The sequence below is a fragment of the Rhinatrema bivittatum genome, chromosome 5, assembly GCF_901001135.1.
Source record: "Rhinatrema bivittatum chromosome 5, aRhiBiv1.1, whole genome shotgun sequence".
In the NCBI taxonomy this organism is placed as follows: Eukaryota; Metazoa; Chordata; class Amphibia; order Gymnophiona; family Rhinatrematidae; genus Rhinatrema; species Rhinatrema bivittatum.
The window spans coordinates 67,618,381-67,644,711 of NC_042619.1; the positions used below are offsets into that span (position 1 = coordinate 67,618,381).

Genomic DNA, 26,331 nt, shown 5'->3' on the forward strand with positions numbered 1-26,331 from the left:
TGTGTGTGTTGTAGTCTATCTAGATGACATTTTGATTTTCTCTCAGAATTTACAGATGCATAGACAACATGTCGTTCTAGTGTTACAACGTTTAAGAGAGAATCATCTCTATGCCAAGTTCGAAAAATGCATGTTTGAGCAAGAATCCTTACCATTCTTGGGGTATATAATTTCTAAACAAGGCTTTCAGATGGATCCGTCCAAATTAAAATGTATCCAAGAATGGCTTCAACCCAACGGATTACGTGCGCTGCAACGCTTCCTTGGTTTTGCTAACTACTACCGTAGTTTTATTCTGAATTTCTCCAAATTAGCTGCACCTCTCATGGCTCTTACATGCAAAGGCGCTAATATTAAAGCTTGGCCTTCAGAAGCGGAGGAGGCATTTCGGGCGCTCAAGAGCTCGTTCCTCAAGAAACCATGCCTGCGGCATCCGGATCCCAAATGCCCGTTTGTAGTCGAAGTGGATGCCTCCGCTGAAGGAGTAGGGGCCATCCTAAGTCAGAATGACACTACGGGAACATCTCATCCTTGCTCATATTACTCTAGGAAATTTTCGTCGGCCGAATGGAATTACTCCATCGGCGACAAAGAACTTCTTGCCATCAAACTGGCCTTTGAAGAATGGCGACAGTGGCTGGAGGGAGCTCAGCACTGTATCACAGTTTACACTGACCATAAAAACCTGGTATACCTTCAACAGGCCCAACGTCTGAACCCACGCCAAGCTCGATGGGCATTGTTCTTTACACGTTTTAATTTCGAACTGCGTTACCGACCTGCTAACAAAAATATTAAGGCAGATGCCCTGTCTCGATCCTTCTCGGCAGAGGATATGGAAGAACCTATCCAACATATAGATCCGGCCTGTATCAACTTGGCTGCGACTTTCACAGTCCCACCTGGAAAAACAGTGGTACCCAAGAGACTACGTAATAAAGTGTTGGCCTGGGGACATGACTCTCAGCTGGCAGGACACCCTGGACGAGCTCGTACTCAGACACTTCTACAGCAGTACTATTGGTGGCCGGGAATGTGCAAGGACATACAAGCATATGTGGCCTCCTGTCCAACTTGTGCACAACATAAGATTCCTATGGGGAAAACACAAGGACTGTTACAACCATTACCAGTGACTTTGAAACCATGGACACACATCTCCACAGATTTCATTGTGGATCTTCCGCCCTCGGAGGGCAACACTGTTATATGGGTAGTAGTGGATCGGTTTTCTAAAATGCCCCACTTTATCCCCCTACCCTCCCTCCCGTCTGCTCCTTGTTTGGCTCAACTGTTTATGCGCCATATCTTCAGATTTCACAGTCTCCCGCTACACATTGTTTCTGATCGGGGTCCTCAGTTTACAGCTCATTACTGGCGCAATCTCTGTAAAAAATTTCACATTGCTTTGGATTTTACTACCGCCTTTCACCCACAAGCCAATGGACAGGCTGAACGTACAAATCATGGATTAAAACAGTTTTTACGATTATACGTCAATTCTCGTCAAGATGATTGGGCGACTCTTCTATCTTGGGCTGAATTTTCCCATAATTCTCATGCCTGTGTTTCTACGGGAGCTTCTCCTTTTCAGATCGTCTTTGGCAAACAACCCAGACCTCCATTGCCTTTGCCGTTATCGGTCCCATCTCCGGCAGCCCAGCTCAATTAAAACGGCTATGGGTCCATACTCAACAGATGCTTCAGAAAGCGGCCCTCTCTGCGAAGACCTTTGCCGATAAGCAGCGTCAGCCAGGACCCCAATTCCGTCCGGGTGAGAAAGTGTGGTTAAGCACTCAGCACATCCACCTGCAAGTTCCCTCCATGCGACTGGCTCCTTGTTCCATTGGGCCCTTTCCGGTGCTTCGACAACTGGGGCCCGTGACCTATCAGCTTCGCCTGCCAGCGACATTACGAATCCATAATTCCTTCCATGTGTCTTTTTTGAAGCCCGTGGTCCTCACTTGGCCTTCCCGGAAACCTCCTGACGTACCGCAACTTCGGGCTGAGGATGAGACCATTTACCAGGTACACGAAGTGCTGGACGTCCGGAAAAGAGGCAAAACATGGGAATATCTTCTGTCGTGGGAGGGATTCGGACCTGAGGAGAATTCTTGGGAGCCTGCTAAGAATATACTGGATAAGTCTCTTCTCACGAACTTTCATGTTGCCCATCCTGGAAAACCCAAGCCTTCTCGGGGGAGGCCTAAAGGAGGGGGTACTGTTAGGAACCCCGGCCGCGGCGCCCCGCAACCGGATGTCATGGCCGCCGGCCGCAGCAGGCTGCGACCAGAGTCAGGTCGGCGGTCACAACGTTAATTTTACTTACCGGGAGCAGTGGAGGCTCCCGCGGTTCAGGAAGGGCCTGTTCAGGTGTTTGCGGGGGCTGCTGCGGCCCCGCATGGCCGCCTGGTTCTCGGCGGTTTGACTCCTCCCCCTCAGCCCTCTAGGAGCCGCGCGCGCGGCTGTAGCAAGATTTAAAGGAGCCATGACTTGTTATTGTCATGGCTCCTCCTGGGACTCCACCTCCGGGCTCCTGCATTTAAGGCAAGGTCTGAGAGCCAGACCTTGCCTTGGTATTGATACTTTCGCTTGGTTCCTGTGTTTCTGGTATCCTGGTTCTTCGTCCCGCTTCTGCTCGTCCCTCCTTGCTGGATTGACTCTTCTGGACTCTGACCCCTGGACTGGCTTTGGACCGCTCTCTGGACTCCGACCCCTGGACTGGCTTTGGACCGCTCTCTGGACTCTGACCCCTGGACTGGCTTTGGACCGCTCTTTGGACTCTGACTCCTGGACTGGCTTTTGGATTTTCTTCGACTTCTTTACTTAGAATACCTACGACCAGCTGGAGGCACCAGCTGTCTGGAATCCACGACCTGCAGGATGCGCCTGTGTCTAGACCATCTTCTTTCTTCAGGTAGTCTCCTAAGTCCCAGCGGCCGTGTCCCTACGGGCTCCTCCTGGGGGGATCACGAGCTTCCAGGGTGAAGCCATCTTCTCCACCTCTTCAGCCGACCTTGCCATCCGACGGTAGAGACCGACGAAGGTATTCTTCCTTCTCGGCTGCGCTGACCCTACCTCGGAACAGGGTCCATAACACACTAAACCGACAATTTCAATGTGTTATCCACTATGACGCCTAGATCTCTTTCTTCGGTGGTAGCACCTAATATGGAACCTAACATTGTGTAACTATAGCATGGGTTATTTTTCCCTATATGCATCACCTTGCACTTGTCCACATTAAATTTCATCTGCCATTTTGATGCCCAATTTTCCAGCCTCACAAGGTCTTCCTGCAATTTATCACAATCTGCTTGTGATTTAACTACTCTAAACAATTTTGTATCATCTGCAAATTTGATTAACTTACTCGTTGTATTTCTTTCCAGATCATTTATAAATATATTGAAAAGTAAGGGTCCCAATACATATCCATGAGGCTCTCCACTGCTCACTCCCTTCCACTGAGAAAATTGTCCATTTAATCCTACTCTCTTTTTCCTGCCTTTTAGCCAGTTTGTAATCCACAAAAGGACATCACCACCTATCCCATGACTTTTTACTTTTCCTAGAAGCCTCTCATCAGGAACTTTATCAAACGCCTTCTGAAAATCCAAGTACACTACTTCCTGTCTCATCAACAAAAAGGCTTTTCTCCTCTCCTGTGTTATTTTGGCCATATCGGGGAATATTTGGACAGGTTGTCCCAGAAAACTTTCACCTAAATGTTGAGAGTATTACATCACTCTCAATGATTAAAGAAACCAGCAAGGTCGATCTATCTATTATTTCAAGTGAGGACTCTAAGAACTCTGTCAGATTCCCAATATCTAGCTGAGGCTGATTAACTCCCCCTCCCCTCTTAAATGGTAAAAACTACACTTTGTTGAAAGATGGTATACTCTCACTAGGTATTTTTAGTACTTCTACAAGGTACTTTTTTAAGGTTGCATGTGGTAATTCACCGATGACTCTTGGGAAGTTTAAAACTCTTAGATTTAATCTTCTCATTTTATTCTCCATAATTTCCAGCTTTCTAGACACAGTTTGTTTGTCCTGAATTAACTTTGCACAAACATTCTGAGTTGACTTTGCAGATTCTTCTAACGCAGCAATCTTGTCTGTATATTCTTGAAACCAATTATCCTGTTCCATCGATAACCTGTCTATTTTCCCCAATAACAAAGATAATTGTTGGAAATAACCCTTAAACATAGGGCGATATGAAGCATGTAATTCCCACAAAGAGTCAAGAATTACCGTTACCGGTTTGGCGATGTCTTCCATCTCTAGGAGCGTCTGTAGCCCGGAATGTTCTTTCGGCGGTTTCCCTCTTGCCGCTTCCCCGATTGGGACAGGCGCAACTCCACTCCTAGGGTCCATCTCCGCTCTCGCTACCGCTCCTGCTTGGTCAGACTCGCCAGATGCCATTGTTGATCCGGGGCCCTCCAGCTCCAAAGCTGCTCCCTCGGCGTTGCTCACGTTACTCTTTGGTGCCGCTTCGCTCGGCGTCAGCACAGGGAGTTGGTAGAGTCCTGGCACTGCCAGAGTTCTCAGATCTGGAGGGCTTAGAGATGTCTCCCCAGATAGATTTGCTGCTCCCACCGGCTTTCCATCAGCGGGGCTCACTCCCCAACCAGATAGATTGCGGTCAGTTCGGGGATCGTTTTCTGGCCGGGCAGAGTTAGAGGTATCGAGGGATATACCCTGACTCTGCCATTCCTTTTGGGAGGCATTCTTTTCCAAGGATTCCACAAGCAAAGAAAAAAGGATCAGCCAGATCCACACTGCCGCTACATGCCCGCCGCCATCTTGGCTCCACCCCCCCCCCCCGGGTCACCTTACAAGAAAGTTCTAAGTGTAAAATAAATTAAGAAATAAAAAAAAAAAACAGAGGGAGGTAGACATTCAGAGAATATCTGACTAAGAAAGTTAGCCAGATAAACACATCTGGCTTATTTAGCCAGGATATTCAGTGGTGCAGCCATGCCACTATCTACATGGCTAACTTTAGATCTGCTATTGAGCAGGCCTAACTTGTTCAGCTAACTTACTGGGTCATTTATCAAAATGCAATAGGGTGTTATCACGCGCAATAAATAATGCAATGCATATGCAAATTAAACATTGGGAGGAGTTTAGGCAGAGTAAATGGAAATGAGGATCTGCTAGCACAGAATGCAATAGAGAAACACACACTAAAGAGGATTTAATGCCGGAAATAACTATACTTTCTTTTTTTTTGCGGTACATTGAAAAAACTTTTTCTCACAGGACAAGCAGGATGGTAGTCCTCACATATGGGTGACATCATCAGGATGGAACCCAATCATGGAACACTTTTGTCAAAGTTTCTAGAACTTTGACTGGCACTTACTGGGCATGCTCAGCAATGCACTGACCCTGCATCCAGCAGGGGTCCCATTTCAGTCTTCTTTTTTCCATGCAGCAGTAGCCACGTGGGTTAAGAAGTTCTCTGAAATTCCTGACAGGAATTTTCCTCACGGAACTTCTTTCAAAATTTTTCAAAAACTTTTTAACCGATTCGATGAAAATGTATGGCGGCTCCACGTTAAAAACTTGCATGTTTCTTCTTCTTTGGGGTACCTTCAGAAACCTTCCCTTAAGGAGATGCTGCCGTTAATAAACCTGCAAGCTGTTTGCATTCCCTCCGTAGGGCTCAACACATTACATTCAACATTCAACATATTCTACTTTTCCAGGCTACAGACTTCACCGTTTTACTATTGGGCTTTGTCCCTCCCGACGCAGAGCTTGTGGCAAAACACGGTCCATGTCGGGGGATCGAAAGATTTGTCTGCAAGCAAATTAATAAATGAAGAATATGTTGATTTAATTCATTTTCTCAAGTTTGGTTTATTGAATCCTTTAAGATAAGGATCCATGAACTTTCATAGCGCTATACTCAATTCTATGGTGAAACTATTCCTTTCCAACTTCAGACGAAAAAGGACTCTAGGCACAAGATGCTGGAAGTACTCCAATTTCTTGATGCTCCTAAGGAAATCATGTTCATACCTATTCATGAAATCCTTCTTGATCTCCTGAAAAGGAACTGGGAACACCCATGTTCCGTCCCACCTGTCAACTGCAAGACAGATGCCACCTATCTAGTGTAGTCAGCTCCTGGGTTCGAGACGTCTCTGTTGGATCATCATTCTGTGGTTGTTGAATCAGCCCAGAAGAAGGCTCAACGTTCAAAACCTCATTCCTCCATACCTCCAGGGAAGGAACAAAAATCCCTGGATGCTTTTGGCAGGTGTGTCTTCCATGGCTCTATGCTCATATTTCGCATAGCCTCTTACCAGTTATACATGACCCAGTATAACAGAGACCTTTTTAAAAGGATCCAGGACTTCTCTGATTCGTTACCAGAGTAACTCCAGACTCAACTTCATACTCTAGATCAGAAAGGTCTGGATGCTGGAAAACACGAGGTACGTGCTGCTTATGATATCTTCGACACTGCCTCTAGAGTGTCTGCAGCGGGGATTAGTGCACGAAGATGGGCTTGGGTCAAATCCTCGGACTTAAGACCAGAAGTCCAAGATAGGTTAGCAGATCTGTCCTGTGTGGGAGATAATCTCTTCGGGGAAAAGATCCGAGAGACGCTGGCACAGTTGAAGGACCACCATGAAACGCTGCGCCAACTTTCTTCTGTGCCGTCTGAGTTCTCTTCCGCGCCTAAGAGAACTTTCAGACGAGACTCTAAACAGCCAACTTACAAGACAAGGAAATTTTATCCCCTGGCTTCCAGACCTTAACAAAAATTTCAATCCAGGCAGGCTCGGCTTCAAAAGTCTCAGCCAGCTTCTCAGCCTGGACCAGCGTCAGGGTTTTGACTCCTTCCTAGAGAGTGTAAGGCAACTCCCCTTCCATCCATACCAGTCGGCGGTCGACTCTGCCACTTCAGCAGCTTGGCACACAGTCACCTCAGACCAGTGGGTACTTGCAGCAGTCACCCAGGGTTACCACCTAAATTTCCTGACTGTTCCAGTGGACTCTCCACCTCGGCCAATGTGGGGAAAGTCCGATCATTCTCCCTTGCTCGAGCAGGAGGTCTCATCCCTCCTCCTATCCCGAGCAATAGAACCGGTACCCCTCTCCCAGCAGGGGCAGGGATTTTATTCCCGGTATTTTCTGATACCAACAAAGTCAGGTGGCATACGCCCGATACTGGACCTCCTTGCACTAAACAAATTTCTGCACATAGAAAAATTCAAGATGGTAACCTTGGGCTCGCTACTTCCTCTTCAGCAAAGAGGAGATTGGCTATGCTCTCTAGATCTTCAGGACGCATACACACACATCTCAACCACACCATCTCATCGCAAATTCCTGCAATTCCTGGTCGGCCCTCTTCATTTTCAGTATCGTGTACTACCATTCGGCCTGACGTCTGCTCCACGAGTATTCACCAAGTGCCTAGTGGTGGTCATGGCCTTCCTCAGGAATCAGGGTGTCCATGTCTACCCTTATCTTGACGATTGGCTGATAAGAGCTCCGACTCAGCAGGGCGCGCTAACCTCCCTGCGTCTCACTATCAACACCCTGATCTCCTTAGGGTTTCTAATCAACTATCCCAAATCCAAGATAGTTCCATCCCAAATCCTATCCGTTACAGGGGCTGACCTAAACACTATGTTGCGAAAGCCTTCCTCCCCCAGGATTGTGCTTTCACCATTACATCTCTGGCGCATCAACTACAGTCTCGAGTATCTTCAACTGCTCGGCACTTCCTCATACTGTTGGGTCACATGGCGTCCTCGGTGCATGTCACTCTGATGGCTCACCTAGCCATGAGAGTGTTGCAGTGGACCCTAAAATGCCAGTGGATTCAAGCTTGTCAGCCAATGTCGAGCAGGGTCCAGGTTACCAAACAGCTCTGTCTGTCACTAGCCTGGTGGATGCACCACTCCAATCTAATTCAAGGCCTTCCATTTCAGGCTTCAGATCCTCAAATCACCTTAACAACAGATGTAGCCAACCTTGGGTGGGGTGCACATGTAGGCGACCTGCAGACTCAGGGAACCTGGTCTCCAGAGGAAGCCAAACACCAAATAAATTTCCTGGAGCTACGGGTGATCAGATATGCCCTCAAGACCTTTCAGGATTGCCTATCAAACAAAGCCATCCTGATTCAAACCGACAATCAGGTTGCGATGTGGTACATCAGCAAACAAGGGAGAACGGGCTCCTACCTTCTGTGTCAGGAAGCTGCACAGATATGGGAATGGGCCCTTTCCCACTCGATGTGCCTCAAAGCAACCTACTTGCCGGGAGTGGACAATGTGTTGGCGGACAAGCTGAGTCGCACTTTCCATCCGCACGAGTGGTCTCTCAACCCCACTGTAGCAGATGCAATATTCCAACGTTGGGGTTACCCTTGCATAGGTATACAACCTTTGCATCAGTATACAACTACAAAGTAGACAACTTCTGCTCTCTCATTCACAGTCACCACTTGCAGCCAAGAGATGCCTTCGCCCTCTCCTGGGCCAGCGTTCTTCTTTATGCATACCCTCCTCTTCCTCTCATTTCAAAGACTCTCATGAAGCTCCAGCAGGACAAAGGATTAATGATTCTGATAGCTCCCCATTGACCATGCCAGGTGTGGTTTCCAATCCTCCAGGACCTATCTGTACACCGACACATTCCTCTGGGGAAGGATCCCCTTCTAATCACTCAAAGCGAAGGGTATCTCCGTCTTCCCAATCTCCAAGCTCTGTCTCTGATGGCCTGGATGTTGAAAGGTTAATACTCCAGCCTCTTAACCTTTCAGAGTCGATATTCCAAGTCCTGGTGGCTTCACGAAAGCCTTCAACTAGAAGGTCTTATCGTTCTAAATGGAAGAGGTTTACGGTCTGGTGTACTTCCATGTCCTTCACTTGTTCCACTGCAAGGTTCCTGGACTACCTCTGGCACCTGTCAGAGTTAGGCCTAAAAACTTCCTCTATCAGGGTGCATGTTAGTGCAGTGTCTGCATACCATAAGGGTGTAGGTAATGTCTCCATTTCAACGCAACCCTTAGTATCACGGTTCATGAGAGGCTTGCTCCATTTAAAACCTCCACTGCACCCTCCTGCCCCTGCTTGGGATCTTAATGTGGTTTTGGGACGGCTCATGAAACCTCCATTTGAGCCTCTCCACTCCTGTGATCTCTGCTATCTCACCTGGAAGGTAGTTTTTCTTCTGGCGATCATGTCCGCTCGCAAAGTTAGTGAATTACAGGCATTAGTTACCTACCTGCCTTACACTAAAATTCTGCATGATAGGGTAGTGCTCCGCACTCACCCTAAATTTTTGCAGAAGGTAGTGTCGGAATTCCATATTAACCAATCTATTATCCTACCTTCCCTTTTTCCCAGGCCCCATTCCAACACAGGAGAACAGGCTCTGCATTCTTTGGACTGCAAACGTGCTCTAGATTTCTATCTGGACCGCACGTCGTCCCACAGGAAATCCACTCAATTGTTTGTTTCTTTTGATACCATCAAATTGGGAAATCCTGTGGGAAAGCAGACCCTCTCCTCCTGGTTGGCGGAATGCATTTCCTTTTGCTACCAGCAAGCAGCATTCCGCTACAGGATCGTGTAAAAGCACACTCGGTCAGGGCCATGGCGACATCAGTAGCACACCTCCATTCGGTGCTGCTTCCTGATATTTGTAAGGCTGATACCTGGAGCTCTCTCCATACTTTCGCAGCCCATTATTGCTTAGATAAGATTGGCACACAGGATTCCATCTTTGACCAGTCTGTTCTACGCAGTTTGTTTTCTGTTTAACTTCCCAACATCCTTCCACCAACCCCTATTCAGGGTTTCAGGATAACCTCCTAACCAAATTTCCACCCCTGTTGTTATTGCCTGTTGCACGTCTTTGGGTGCATTTGGTGTACTGCTCGGGCATCCTCAGCTCGGTACTCATCCATATGTGAGGACTACCTTCCTGCTTGTCCTGTGAGAAAGCAGAGTTGCTTACCTGTAACAGGTGTTCTCACAGGACAGCAGGATGTTAGTCCTCACGAAACCCACCCACCACCCTGCGGAGTTGGGTTCGTTATGTTTTCTTATTTTATTTTTTGCACGTATTTTTGCTATATAAAGAGACTGAAGGGGGACCCCTGCTGGATGTAGGGTCAGTGCATTGCTGGGCATGCCCAGTAGGTGCCAGTCAAAGTTCTAGAAACTTTGACAAAAGTGTTCCGTGGTTGGGCTCCATCCTGATAATGTCATCTAAATGTGAGGACTAACATCCTGCTGTCCTGTGAGGACACCTGTTACAGGTAAGCAACTCTGCTTTCCCTGTCCCCTCATTACCAACCTATGTTAGTCTCTCTCTTCCTGTCTTCACACCACTACCCCATTTGTCTCCCTGTCCCCTCAACAGCACATGTAGTGTCTTCCTCTTCCTGCCCCCATCACCCTATGTACAGTCTCCCTCTCTCTGCCTTCACCAACCTTTATGATGGGAGTAACCTGCTTGGAGGGGCAGTTACAGCCCTGGACACCTTGCTGGTCAGACTAAATGGATCATTTTAGTCTCTATCTTCCATCATTTACTATGTTACTATGTAGGTCTCCTGCCTTGTGCCACTGATTTCCCCCTGCAGCTGTATCCTTAGCTTTTCTTTGGGCTCCCCATGGCCAGCAGCACTTGATAGCACATCATTTTCCTCTACTAGACACTGAGATCCCATAATTTCAAAGCTCATATTGCGCAACTGGCCCAGCGTGGTACAGAAAGCTGATGCTCTATTAAGTCCCACGCCTCCTGCCAACTGGGCATGGTGGATGGAAGGTGCATAGAGGCAGGCCTGATTCACCAGACTTTGGAGAGGCTTAGCCTCTTCAAACCTCATCTTGTGCTGGCTGCTTACAATAACCACTGCTGCCCGGCCCCTGGATGACCAGCTTATCAGGCAAACCTGGCAGTATCCATGGCACCCTGGTCAACTACTCAGCTCGCCCTACACAAAGACCATCCCTGGGTGCATGGTCTCTGATCCAGGACTGGAGGTAATATGATCAGACTAAGTACCTTATGTAATGGTTTTCTTTTCTTTTCTCTTACAATGTAGACATGGGTAGAGAAAGCAGAAAAGCAGGTTCTGCTGTCAGACAACCTTGACCTTTCAGAACTATTTCATCCTGATACGTTCCTGAATGCCTTACGCCAAGAAACTGCAAGGTATGTTAATTGAACCATAAACATTACTGTTATCTTTCTTCAATTCTTATTTGATAGCATTGAGGAGTTACTGTAATCCCTTATATAACATTTTATTATTCATCAGCTGCCATACATTACTAAATTTAAATATTCTGCAAAATGAATTTCTCTTCAAAGTGCATTTTTTCCATTACAAATGTTTTTCTCCTAACATCTTAACTCTAATTGATGAAAATGCATAGCAAACCACTATTCCTTCCAAGTCCAGCTTTGTTTCTGCATTCTGTTGACTTCAATTAAACATCTAATTCAGATGATCCAAGATATTCCCGAAACATAAAATATCATCTGTGAGAGCGATGGACCTTCAGAGATAAAATAATTGTTCATAATATATTTTCTAAGTATAAAAGGAAGAGAAAGTCAGTTTTTGCTTCTGATAAGACACAAACAGGGTTTAAATTAGCACACATTTAAAATTGTGCCAGTCATTGATGCTTCAACCTAGACGGCTATCCATTCAGGCAACTCTTCTTTAATTTGTGAAAAAAACGTATCTAACTTGAGAGTATACCTCACTTTCACTCACCACATTTGCATCAGAAAGCGTTGAACACTTTCGCTACAGACTCTTAAGGAGTTTGCTTAGGAAATTTATATACCAGTCAGAATTCAGATTTATACTGCGGTATAATTGTTCACAGAGAGTAGGGAGTAGTTGGGATGCTGACTTGGGAATTGAGACCATAAACATGAAAAATATAGTAAGAATCACACATTGTCACTGTTCTGCCATAATTGTCATCCTCTTCATATATAAATTTCAAAGCTTGCCTAATTCTGTTTAGGATTTTTAAACAGCTACAGTAAGTAACATTCTCAACCTCATAAGGAATTGATTTCTTTGCATCTGTAAAGAGAATATCCTCTGTATATTTGTAAAATATGCTTAAATATAATTAAATAGAAAAATGTATGCACATCTGTCCCCTCCACCCAGGAGACCATACTATGAATGCTTTGGGTGGGGAGAACCACATGAGAAATTATATTCACTAATATGATTTATCTTCGGGTTTGTAGCCTGAGTAGGGGATGAGACAAGGTCCCAGTCACATCGATACCATAATTTTGAGCCCTTTCCAAACAACCTCACTTGTAGCATCACAGACCAGATAAAATCATAACACCAGAATAAACAGTAATTAACCTTTTACTAGTATTGTGTAAGTAGACAGTAAATCCAATAAGAGCATTAAATGGGAAAAGTACAGTGGTAAAGAATAATATAAATTTGCTGTTTTCTTATTTTACATAAAACAATGCAAAAAAAAACAAACAAACTCTGGATATGGCTTGTTAGCTATGGCAACCAAAATACTCATATGGCTAGTAAAAATAAATAAATAAAGGAACACTAATACAGAAAGGTTTGGGGGGGAAGCAGTGATGTACACAGCTTTCAAAAATGTACTCCTGAGTACACAAGAAGGGAGGGGGGGAACAGATCCAATCCAATGTCACCAGTTTGTAAAGGGTGCACCCTGTCCCAAACAGAAAATTGTATAGAAAAAAACAAGAAACTGAAGAAGTCTCTTTTGATGGTAGAGCTGGCTAGATGACAAACCAAACACATGAACAATGCAATGTGTGAAAGGACTTTCTCGCCTGTAGAGCTTCCCCAAATGGTTTACTTGGTACTAAACTGAAAGTGAGCTTGGTTTCAGTCTCTTACACAAAGTCCACGGGCCACCAGTTTTTCTTGCCCAGTACCTGCCAGTGAGGGTTTATGCTTGAATTCATCTGAAAGGCTGAAGCACTTAACATGAGATACTAAATTTGTAACAAAAGGCAAGGAACTAAGCCTTCTCCCTCCTCTGGTAAGCTACTCTCTGTGCAGAGTTTAGATTACTTAACTTACGGGCCGATCCAGTAAAGTCCGCAGGAGAGCGGGCAAATGCGCGTGATACAGTATTTAAATGAGGCCCGGAGGTAGAAACGGGCAAAAGGAGGCGCTAGGGGACACTAGCACGTCCCTAGCGCCTCCTTTTTGACAGGAGTAGCGGCTGTCAGCGGGTTTGACAGCCGACGCTCAATTTTGCTGGCGTCGTTTCTCGAGCCCGCTGACAGCCACGGGCTCGGAAACCAGACGCCAGCAAAATTGAGCGTCCGGTTTTCGACCCGACAGCCGCTGGCCGATTTCAAAAAAATTTTTTTTTTTTTTTTTTTTTTTTACTTTTTTTACTCTTCGGGACCTCAGACTTAATATCGCCATGATATTAAGTCGGAGGGTGCACAGAATAGCAGTTTTTACTGCTTTTCTGTGCACTTTCCCGGTGCCGGAAGAAATTAGCGCCTACCTTTGGGTAGGTGCTAATTTCTGAAAGTAAAATGTGCGGCTTGGCTGCACATTTTACTTACTGAATCGCGCGGGAATACCTAATAGGGCCATCAACATGCATTTGCATGTTGAGGGCGCTATTAGGTTCGGCGGGTTGGATGCGCATTTTCCATCCCTTACTGAATAAGGGGTAAGGGAAAACGCATGTCCAATAGCACTGTACTGTATCGGCTGTACTGTATCAGCCCATTAGTCTCTTAGGAGGGTGATCCAGCCTCCTGGATATCTCTGGAAAGGCAGTCTATGTCTCTCAGCTCTAGGGTCCTCTGTCCCTTGTTGGAATTTTACATGTAACTCTGCTATGAAGCAAGAAAAGTTGTCTGTCTCTCTGTTTCCTCAGAGCACAGATTTCTGTCTCTCCCTCTTGATAATTTAGCTCTTCAGGAAAAGAACAGCTTGCAGAACTGCCAGATACACTCCTCTCTTCTTGGCTCCTGGCTCCAATTCCTGACCATCCCTGTCCCACACACATAGACAGAGCCAGCCAAATTGTATCTTTTCTACCCTAAATGGTCTCCTAGCATTCCTTTTGCTTCCTCCTCTGCTGGCTATGTAGTGCTGTTTTCTGGAGGAAGACAACAAAGGTGATGCCACAAAGAAGCCTTTTTCAATTCTTTATTAATGGAGACGTAAAAAACTGCCCGACTCTGGCCGAGTTTCGCTACTTAAAGTGGCTGCCTTAGGGGAGACGTGGAGTGGAGACGATCCGTGCTGTGTGTTGCCAAATGTATATAGTACCGATGACGAACGGAACCAATTGCATCTTAAGCACGTCTGACGCTTATTGAGCCCCTGAGGTAGCCACTTTAAGTGGCGAAACTCGGCCAGAGTCGGGCAGGTTTTTACGTCTCCATCAATAAAGAATTGAAAAAGGCTTCTTTGTGGCATCCCCTTTGTTGTCTTCCTTCGGTTCTACTGGATCGCCTACCTTGTTTTTTGGTGCTGTTTTCTGGGCAAGCTAAACAGTACAGCCCTTTTCCCAACTTGTTAACACTGAATGCTGGATGCTGGTTCTTGCAGAACATTTGTCATTCACAGGAGAGCGCATGGGTTTTTGGCATATTTTTATATTCCTTCAACTTTGCAGTTTCTATAAGGTTGAAAACCCATTTTTGACAGGTCCAAAATAGATCACTCAGATCCAGACGCAGCTCAGTCTACAATCTAAAGCTCCAACACATGATAAATGCATGAAGGCAGAAACCTGGTTTATAATAGCTTGCTACATTCCCCCCCACATATTTAATTGGGAAGCATGTTGTTATGGTTCATGGGTTTGAGGACCCTTTGCTCGAGGTATGAGTTGTTACCACCTGTGGGGAGGAGGCCCACACCATTGGGAGGCGCAGTCAGGCACAGCAGGGAGCTCTGGGTAAGACTGTGGAGAGGTCCCAAGAAGTCAGGAGGAATTCCCCAGTAGAAAAGCAGGCTGACGATAATACCTTGACTGAGACCCCCGAAGAGGAAGGCACCAGGCAGGCCATAGAGTGGGAGGCTTGAGACTGGCGTGCAGGAGGGATAGCGGAGAGACACCCCCGAGGGGCGGAGCGAGGAAGGTGCAGCTGTGGTGACGCTGGCTAACCCGTGGAGCAGGGAAGCCCGAGTCCAGTCTCCGATGATGACGTAGGTAGAATCCAAGGAGCGGGGAGCACAGACAGTCTCTGTATGTGTTGCGACCGTCGCTGCCCGACGTCTCCACTCCGTCCACTTTACCGCATTGGCGACACCCTCCGGGGTTGATGGAAGGCTGGCTGCCGCGGTGTCTCTCTGTCGACCTCGTCCGGTGTCCCCGGACCGATCCGACGCTGCAATCCGCAATGTCGACCTGATGTCTAGGGGCGCGCGCACGGCACAGCCCCGCCTCAAGTACCAGAAGTGGTGCGAACCTCAGGGGCATCCCCCTGAGATGACGTCATCCGCTTCAGATATTTAAAGGTCTCTGAATTGCTAACAACTCGAGTTAGCAAGGATTACGGATACGGATAAGGATTCATTCTATCTACACTACTCTGCCTCCTCGGACTAATCAGGGGTACCCACTCTTCGGGGGCCTCGTTATCTCTTACTTTGTAGATTGCAGTCTGGAACCAGTACTTGCTCCTCGAGGGCCTTCGTTCCCGGACTTCTTTGGAATTCACTTCTGCTTGGAAGTCATCGCTGCCTACTACATCTGTGAGTTACCACCACTCTCTCAGAGCTTTCCCTGGAACCAGGTACTCGCTCCTCGAGGGCCTACTTCATTCCAGTTCCTGGGCTTCTATGAGACATTGTGTGAGTGTTACCATCAGGTTCTGTCCATGAACTCTGCATACCCTGCCTACTCACTATATTTCAGTTTCTCTACAGCTCAGCCTCCAGGGATCGCTGTTCCAGTATCTGAGGGACTACAGCCCAGCCGGGCATTCCAGCTCACTACTGCCACCTCTGGTGGTTCAGTATACTGTCTAATAAAAGAACTAGTGTGGGTCTGTCTCCTAACTCTGAGCCTGACCGGTGGTCCCTCTCGGGATCTTCCCCCGGGGGCGTGGTCATCTGCCACCGGTCCAAGGATCCACCCACAACTCTCCTAAATAATAACAGTATGATAGAGAAGCACAGCCCCAAGGAGCAGGGAGGTGCTGGTAGTCCAGTAGCATGTAAGCGCGATCCCGAGGAGCGGGGAGGCGTGGACAGTCACAGTAAACACAAGGACACTGTCCTGAGGAGCGGGACGGTGCTGAGAGTCTCTTGAGAAGTAGGAGGACGCAGCCCCGAGGAGCGGGGAAGCGCTGACAATCAAACATAGCACGTTGCCACAACCCCGAGGAGCGGGGAAGCGCTTGAGTAAACTCCCGAGTGGTAAAGGTGTTCCAGGGGGAGCCTTGCCAGTAGGACTTCAGGAAGCACAGAGCCAGCCCAAGGAGCAGGGGAGGCCAGGAGACAAGGTCCCTGTAAGAGCACCCACTGGCTCCCGAGGAGCCGGTACCAGACAGAGTTCAACAGAGTCCAATAGCGTAGCCACAGGAACATGGAACAGGAGTTAGTAGCAATGTAGGGAACTTGTTGCCAAGTTGGCTAGCTGAGGGCGAAGGTGAAGCTTAAGTACCTTAAGCTGATGACATCATCAAGCAGGGATGCCCCCAAGGTTCCCGCCGAAGAGGCTTCAAAGGAGGGTCCAGTGACGCGCACGCCTAGGAAGGCCCGGAGATGATGTAGCTGGTGGCGGCGACTCGGCCGCCACGAGGAGCCATGGGGAACACGGTGGTAGAGTTTGGCCTGTGCCACGAGCAGACCCGGGGAGGGCTGAAGAACGGTGCAGGATTTAAGTAAGCGCGGTCGCAGCCATCTGCGACCGATGGGCATAACAGTAGCCCCCCTCCCCCCTCCTTAAGGCCCATCCCCGGGGGTTTGGGTTTGCGCGGATGCGTAGCATGAAACTGCCGAAGGAGATCCTTGTCCAGGATATTGGCCATGGGTTCCCAGCTGTTCTCCTCAGACCCAAAACCCTCCCATGCAAGGAGGTATTCCCATTTTCTTCCACGTTTCCTAATGTCTAGGACATCTCGGACCTGATAGGTGACATCTGCCTCTGAAGATAGCAGTAAGGGATCCGGTGGTTTCTTAGAAATTCCGGAGAGAATCAGAAGTTTGAGTAGAGAAACGTGAAAGGCATTGTGCCCGGGGGCGTGGCCGCGCCCGCGCCCTCCGGAACCGCCCCCGGGTTGCGTCTCGGCGCGCCAGCGGCTCGCTGGCGCGCGTGGATTTACTTCTCCCTCCGGGAGGCGTAAATCCGTGGACAAAGGTAGGGGGGGGTTTAGATAGGGCCGGGGGGGTGGGTTAGGTAGAGGAAGGGAGGGGAAGGTGAGGGGAGGGCGAAAGAGAGTTCCCTCCGAGGCCGCTCTGATTTCGGAGCGGCCTCGGAGGGAACGGAGGCAGGCTGCGCGGCTTGGCGCACGCCAGCTGCCCAAAATCGGCAGCCTTGCGCGCGCCGATCCAGGATTTTATAAGATACGCGCGGCTACGCGCGTATCTTATAAAATCCAGCGTACTTTTGTTGGCGCCTGGTGCGCCAACAAAAGTACGCGAACGTGCATTTTTTAAAAATCTACCCCATATTTTTGCATTTTCTAAAGTATGGGGATAACATTTCCTGAACAATTTCAGGACTCAGTTTAGCAGATGGAATTGTATGCAGATGGTTTTGTTGGGATAATTTTTAACGGGGAAGGTATGCACACATTCCCTTTTGAAAGTTGGTGTAAATTGTGTGCATATTTGCTATCTAATTTATGTGAGCTGTTATTAATTACCCCCTAAGAGAGTAATTTTCAAACTGACTTTTTCAGTTAAAGCAATGTTTTTTGCACAGAAAGGGCCTTTTACAAAATAGCCTACCTGATGTGCAGGTAAACCTATATGCATATGTCATGTATGCATGTAAGTTTACCCAGAGTGGAGGTATTTCTTGGGGCGGAGTTGGGAAGGGCTTTGTACTTACCCTCTGACTTTTGAAAAATTGAAATTTATGCTTGTAAATTTTCCCCAAAATATACATGTGCTAAATAGATTTAAGCATGTACAGGTAAATTTGATGGAATAATTTTCAAAGCAGACTTATGAACTTAAATCCGCTTTGAATATTGTTGTAACTTACACAAGTTTGCCATGTAATTTAGGCACAATGTTAGAAACTTACCCATAAAAGTCTAATGGCACAGATTGCAAAAAGATGTAATGCAGTAGATAATATGATGAATTTTACATTTGGTAAAGAAATTTATCCCAGGACAAGCAGGATGCTAGTCCTCACATATGGGTGACATCATTGATGGAGCCCTATTGCGGGAAAACTTTCTATCAAAGTTTCTAGAAACTTTTGACTGGCCCTGTGAGGCCACTGGGCATACTCAGCATGCTGTGATATTCTCTGCCACAGGGTTCTCTCTTCAGCCTTCATTTTTCTGCGCTGCTGTAGGCATCGCAGAGCAGGAGCCTTTGTGAGTTTTCTCACAGTGTTTTCTCTGACTAAAAGTCACTTTTTTCTCATTCACATTCTCCCACACGGGATCTCTCAGGTTTCCACCGGCTGGCGAGTAAATCGTTGTCTCGTTTTACTCTCTGAGTAAAAATTTTTTCCTCTCATAATTTCTCCTCATTTCATTGACGGCTGTCGATATTAAAATGGCTACGGGTTTTAAAAAATGTCCCATCTGTAATCGGACAATGTCCATTACAGACCCACACCTTGAATGTGTGCTTTGTTTGGGGGAAAAACACGACGTAACCACCTGCCCTAAATGTGCAGAAATGACTGCGAAGGGAAGAAAGGCCCGTCAAGAGAAGATGGAGCACTTATTCCATCTGCAACTTCTGCCATCTCCCTCTACATCGACTAAATCGTCTCCGGCCGGAGTCTCAAAACGAATAATTTTGAAAAAACGTCGTCCGGAGCGATCGGAGGACCATCCATCGCCAACGTCATCGATAGCATCGTCGAAGTCAGCGATCGAACACCATTCAAAACACCGTCATCGACACTGACACACATCGACACCTGAAGCGCTTCTCTCCCCGGAGGAATCGAATGCGAAATGGCGAAGAATTCAGGAAACACCGGTACCTCCGATGCCGGGGCCTTCACCCCATGGAGATGCACCAGTTGTTGAACCTCCACAGGGCTCTGTAGAAGGAGCATTGACACCTCCACCACCACCGCGTAGAGCTGCTCTGCCTGCACCAGCTGTTACGCAGGAATTGTCGGATTTCATCCGTCAAGCGGTGCTCCAGGCCTTAGAAGAACAGATTCCGGCACCTTCGCCGATGCCAGTGCCTCCACCGATGCCGGTACTAGTACCGATGCCAGTGTTTCCACCGAAGCCTGTGCCCGCACCGACGCTGGTGCCTGCACCGATGCCGACAACCCCGTCGATGCCGGTGCCTGCACCAATGCCGGCACCACAACCTAAGCCGATGCCAAGATGACCATCGATGCCAATGCCGACTCCATCTTCGATACCAGACCCGATGCCATCGATGCGATGTCACCTGGAGCTTCAGGACATCCTGAACTTGCGCTGTACCAACTTCTCATGAAGAGATTTGATGAAGTAGTCAGTGCTCTTCCATCTAAACCACAAGAAGAGGTTCTTGGATGGATTCCCCTCGATGATCGGCAACCAGGTCCCTCAGGACTTCCTCATCCACCAAGATCTTCTCCGATATCTCCACCTCAGGACGATCCATACGATACTTGGGATGATGGCCATACAGACATTTCCTCGGAAGAATTCATGTCAGATCCTTCCCCTCCAGACCAAAGGAAGAAATCTCCACCAGAGGATTTATCCTTTACAAATTTTATTCAGGATATGGCTGACACTATACCCTTCACCTTGGTAACTGAGGAAGATGCTAGACAGCAAACATTGAAGGTTCTCCAATTTGTGGATCCTCCAAAACAGGTAGTAGCCATACCTGTCCATGAGTTCCTCCTAGACTTACAGCATTGACTCTGGGAACACCCATGCTCAGTACCTGCTGTCAATAAACGAATGGACACTACTTATTTGGTACAGTCTGTTCCTGGCTACCAAAAGGCTAGCTTCCACACCAATCAGTGGTTGTGGAATCCGCACAAAAGAAGTCAAAAAGGATAAGGCCGCATTCCTCCACTCCCCCAGGAAAGGATCATAGATTCTTAGATTCCCTGGGAAGAAAAATGTATCAAGGAGCCATGTTAAATACCAGAATTTCATCTTATCAATTATACATGACTCAATATCAAAGAAAACTGTGGAAACAGATGCAAGAGTTTTCAACATCATTACCACAGCAATATCAAGAAGCTGCCCAAGCAATTATTCACAAAGGACTTGAAGCCGGCAAGCACGAAGTCCGAGCTGCTTATGATGGGTTTGAAACAGCCTCCAGAGTAGCGGCCTCTGGTATAAGTGCAAGACGTTAGGCATGGCTTAAAGCCTCAGACCTTAGGCCTGAAGTTCAAGGAAAATTTGTTGACTTACCATCTCTTGGTGACAACCTTTTTGGTTCCAAGGTGCAAGATGCGGTTACACAATTAAAAGAGCATACAGAAACCCTGCGACAACTTTCATTAATTCCACAGGATTCTGCTACCCAATCATCTCGTCGGCCTCCAAGGAAAGAATCTAGACGGCCCTTCTATCAACAGATCTACTAGGCCGCAACAAAGAGCTCAGCCCAGACAACCTAGGGCGGCTAGGCCTCAACCTCCACCACAGTTGGGACCGGCTGCAGGCTTTTGAGGGTCTTCCCAGAGACCAAGGCCATCTCTTCAATCCTCAACCAGATCTTCCGGGAGGAGGCCGAGTATCATCATTCTACAACCATTGTTTACAAATAACAACAGACCAATGGGTACTTGCAATAATATCTCGAGGTTACCAACTCAATTTCCTCTCAATTCCAAGAGATTCTCCTCCGAGACCTCTTCCTCTAAGCAAACATCACATAATCCAATTGCAAGTAGAATTATCCACTCTTCTGAGAGCCAAGGCTGTAGAGCCGGTGCCCCGGACTCAGCAGGGCAGAGGATTCTATTCCTGTTATTTCCTCATTCCAAAGAAAACCGGAAGCCTAAGTCCCATCCTAGACCTCAGAAATCTCAACAAATTTCTGGAGAAAGAAAAGTTCAGGATGGTATCTAGGCACCATGCTTCCACTTCTTCAAACAGGAGATTGGCTTTGTTCTCTGGATCTTCAAGACGCTTACGCTCACATTCCAATATTCCCTCCTCATCGCAAGTATCTGCGCTTCATGGTGGCTCTTCAACATTTCCAGTACAGAGTACTGCCATTCGGACTTGCCTCTACTCCCAGAGTATTCACCAAATGTCTGGCAGTAATAGCAGCACACTTGCACAAGGAAAGTGTTCATGTCTTTCCCTATTTAGACGACTGGCTTATCAGAAGTCAATTTCAACAAGGAGCTCTGACTTCTCTCAGTCGAACAATTACTCTACTTTACTCCATGGGCTTTCTCATCAATAATCAAAAGTCCCACCTCATTCCGTCTCACCTGCTTCAATTCACAGGAGCAGAATTGAACACCATACTTTCAAAAGCTTTTCTACCCGGGGATCGGGCAGAAACACTTTCCCTACTGGCAAACTCGATTCACTCAAAGAAGCAAGCAACAGCTCATCAGTTTCTAACCTTACTAGGCCACATGGCATCCACAGTTCATGTCACTCCTATGGCAAGGTTAGCCATGAGGGTAACTCAATGGATCTAAGCCATTCAACCACTGTCCTTTCCAATTCAAGTAACCCATCAGCTACGTTCATCTCTACTTTGGTGGGCAAGCAAGGATAATTTGCGCAAAGGCCTTCCCTTCCAACAACCAGTCCCACAGATAACTTTAACTACAGATGCATTCACCTTAGGTTGGGGAGCTCAAATAGACAATCTCCAAACCCAGGGTACTTGGACAAAACTCGAAGCAACATTTCAAATCAATTTCCTGGAACTTCGAGCTATACGTTATGCTCTGCATGCGTTCAAGGACTGCCTATCACACAAGACTGTTCTGATCCAAACGGACAACACAGTAGTCATGTGCTACATCAACAAACAGGGAGGTACGGACTTGTATCTCCTTTGTCAAGAAGCTGCACAGATTTGGGACTGGGCCCTGACACACTCAATGTTTCTCCAGGCCACTTATCTGGCAGGCATTCACAATGTAGTGGCGGATCAACTCAGTCGCCAGTTCCAACCAAACGAATGGTCCCTGGATCCCTTAGTAATGACCAGGATATTTCAACGTTGGGGACAACCAACAATAGACCTCTTTGCGTCATGCCTGAATCACAAAGTGGACAAATTCTGCGCTCTGCACAGACAGAATCACCAACTAGCCAAGGATGCCTTTGCTCGCCCTTGGAACTCAGGCCTTCTATACGTGTATCCTCCGATACCGCTCATAACCAAAACTCTAGTGAAGCTACAACAGGACAAGGGGTCCATGATACTCATAGTCCCGAATTGGCCTCGACACATATGGTTTCCCTCACTTCTAGACCTCTTAATCAGAGAGCCAATTCGCTTGGGTGTAGCCCCCACTCTCATTACTCAGGATCAGGGTCAGTTGCGCCATCCCAACCTTCAATCCCTATCCCTGACAGCATGGATGTTGAAAGCTTGATTTTACAAACACTCAATCTTTCAACCAATGTATCTCAAGTGCTTATAGCTTCACGTAAACCTTCAACATGAAAGAATTAATCTTCGAAATGGAAAAGGTTTACTTTGTGGTGCAGACAAAAGAGTATTGATCCTTTCTCCTGCCCCACAACTTCTCTACTGGATTACTTATACCATCTTTCAGACTCTGGGCTCCATACTTCATCTGTAAGAGTCCATTTAAGTGCCATCTCAGCTTACCATAACAAGATGGGAGATGCACCAATATCCATACATCCTCTTGTCAGTAGATTTATGAGAGGTTTAATTCACCTTAAACCACCAATTCAGCCACCTGTCACAGAATGGGACCTGAATTTGGTCTTAACAAGACTCATGCGTTCTCCTTTTGAACCCATGACTTCCCGTGATCTTAAATTTCTTACATGGAAGACTATCTCCCTTTTAGCCATTACATCGGCTAGAAGGGTTAGTGAGTTACAAGCACTTGTCACGTACTCACCCTATACAAAATTCCTACATGACAGAGTAGTTCTCCGGACACATCCAAAATTCCTCCCTAAGGTAGTTACGGAATTCCACTTGAACCAATCCATAGTTTTACCACATTCTTTCCAAGACCTCATTCTCACCAAGGAGAACGAGCCTTACATACCCTGGACTGTAAGCGTGCGCTAGCCTTTTAATTAGACCACACTGCAGTCCACAGGAAATCCACTCAACTATTTGTATCTTATGATCCAAATAAACCATGAAAAGCAGTGGGTAAACATGCTCTATCCAATTGGCTAGCAGATTGCATACAGTTTTGCTATGAAAAAGCAGGCCTTCCTCTCCAAGGGCGAGTAAAGGCATATTCAGTAAGAGCAATGTCAACCTCAGTAGCACACTACCGTTCAGTGCCAATTCTTGACATATGTAAAGCAGCAACATGGAGCTCTCTTCACACCTTTGCAGCTCATTACTGTTTGGACAAAGAAGGACGACAAGATTCAGCCTATGGACAATCTGTCTTAAAGAACTTGTTTCCAGTTTAATCCCAACTCCTTCTACATCCAACCTGCTGTGATCTTCGGCTGCCTCATTTGCAACAACAGTACTTCACTGTTACTTCACTACAAAATGACTCTAGCTTGCTAATCACCCATATGTGAAGACTAGCATCCTGCTTGTCCTGGGATAAAGCAAAATTGCTTACCTTGTAATAAGTTTTATGTCAGGACAGCAGGATGTAGTCCTCACAAAACCCACCCGCCACCCCGCGGAGTTGGGTCCAATATGTTTTATTATTTTATTTTTGCTAAAGCTTATTGCTACATACGAGACTGAAGAGAGACCCCTTTGGCAGAGAATATCATGGCGTGCTGGGCATGCTCAGTGGCCTCACAGGGCCAGTCAAATTTTCTAGAAACTTTGACAGAAAGTTTTCCCGCAATAGGGCTCCATCAATGATGTCACCCATATGTGGGGACTACATTCTGCTGTCCTGGGATAACACCTATTACAAGGTAAGCAATTTTGCTTTATCAGTAAACCTTTTAGCCTGTTAAAGCAGGGATTGAACAGTTTCTACACACATTTAAAAATACTGCATTGGAAGCCACAGACATTTTTCTTTCAATCAGTAATGTTCATAGTTTTAAATGGTCTAGAACAGAGCTTTCCAAAGTGTGTGTCATGACACTTTAGTATGCCGGTGTGTCACGCAAGCCCGGTGCACGTGACACACCAGGAAGTGGGAGCCAATGCGGCCGCCGGTGGACCTCATCCCACTGGCGGCTGAGCAGTGAAGTTTCACTGGGCTGTGTGCCGGAGACACACAGCAGGAAGATCGGCAGGGCCGTGGTGGAGCTTACGTCACCATGGCCCGAAGAAAAAGGTCACGTTTAAACGTACAGGTGCTCCACCTCCTTCCTGCCCACACGGCCCCGGAAGAAAAATGTTGCCGGAGCCGCGTGGGCAGGAAGGAGGTGGAGCATCAGCCGCGTGCAGAAGAGGAGCAGTGTTGTTGCAGCAAACTAAGAAGAGGAGGATGCCCAGTAGCAGGATCCCCACCACGGATCAGCCCGAGAAGATCAGGGTCGCCGCTGCCACGGATTGGCCCGAGAAGATCAGGGCCGCCGATGCCGCCGATCGGCCCGAGAAGATCAGGGCCACCACTGCCGCCGATCGGCCCGAGAAGATCAGGGCCGCTGCAGAGCCCATCCTGCAGCGACCCGTGAAGAGGAGGCCCAGAGGTAAGAGAGAGGCTGAGGGCCCTTAGAGTGCGTGTATGAGATCAGCACTCGCAGGCACCCACACCTGATCAGCTGTTGGTACACAGGACCAGTTGGAAGCTGTCATTTTCCTTTCTGGCAAATTTTCCCCTGTTGAGCTCGGTATGACTACTTGCGAAAGAGGTGTTGTCGCTTGCGTCACTGCACGCGAAAAACTGAACCATTATATTCCCTATGCTACGGTGGTTCTTCACACCCGTCACGACGTCAAATTTCTTCTTTCACCTTCCCAAATGTCTTTAACGGCTTCTCGTACCGGTAAATATCATGCCATCCTTACGTCATCGACCACTTGGGGTAAAGCTGTACCTGCCCCTGCTGTTTCCTTAGACAGAATTCTGTCCACCATCGGATCTCCAGATGCCTTGTCGCATGACTGCACTCGCCAGCTTCCTGAAATGGATGACTGTTGAGAGATTGTGTGCGTGTGTGAGATGAGTTGAGAGATTGTGTGTGGGAGTAAGGACCCCAATGTTTGCAGAGACAGCATGTGAGAGCCTGTGTGTGTGAGAGAGAGACAGCATGTGACAGTGAGAGCCTGTGTGTAAGAATGATTGTATGAGAGAGAGCATGTGACAGTGAGAGCCTGTGCTTGAGCAAGACAGCATGTGGGAGTAAGAGAGAGCCTGGGTGTGTGACAGTCAGACAGCATGTGCAAGAGAAAGACTATGTATGAATGATTGTATGAGAGAGAGCATGTGACAGTGCGAGTCTGTGCTTGAGCAAGACAGCATGTGGGAGTGAGAGAGAGCCTGGGTGTGTGAGAGTCAGACAGCATGTGCAAGAGATAGACTGTGTATGAATGATTGTATGAGAGAGAGCATGTGAGAGTGAGAGCCTGTGTGTATGTGAGAGAGAGAGAAAGCATGTGAGAATGAGAACCTGACTGTATGTTGAGGGAAGAAGATAGATGGAGACAAAAGAAATAGAAAAAAAAAAGACAATATGAAAGGAATTGGCAAAAAAATAAGAAAGGGGAGGTGGAACAAAAAAGCCTGTGACCAACCGATTAGAAAACTAAAATCAGAAAGCAAAGGTTAAAAAAAAATTACTTTTAACTGATTGGCACATGTAATCTTTGGTAATGTGCAAGAGTAGCACTTTCTCTATGCGGATCTCACAATGTACAAGATCAACATGGAGGAAGTAGAAACCCACGGGGCCTGCACAGAGGAGGCAGCAGAATGGGCTTCATTGCCAATAGCAGCAATCAGCGCCTCCCCAATAGCCATGTGGCATCAGTGACAGTGGCAGCAGAGGAATGAGAGAGGCTTCGAGGTTGCTGGCAAAAGAAAG

The 26,331-nt window shown here is 47.2% G+C and overlaps 1 protein-coding gene across 1 annotated transcript in view; it reads left to right on the forward strand.

The window, feature by feature from the left end:
• Positions 1-26,331, forward strand: part of DYNC2H1 (dynein cytoplasmic 2 heavy chain 1) — a 1,848,033-nt gene that overhangs the window by 1,762,789 nt on the left and 58,913 nt on the right. The window contains exon 86 of the mRNA XM_029602426.1: positions 11,105-11,214. Coding sequence (XP_029458286.1) covers positions 11,105-11,214 — 110 coding nt within the window. The remainder of the gene's footprint in view (positions 1-11,104; positions 11,215-26,331) is intronic.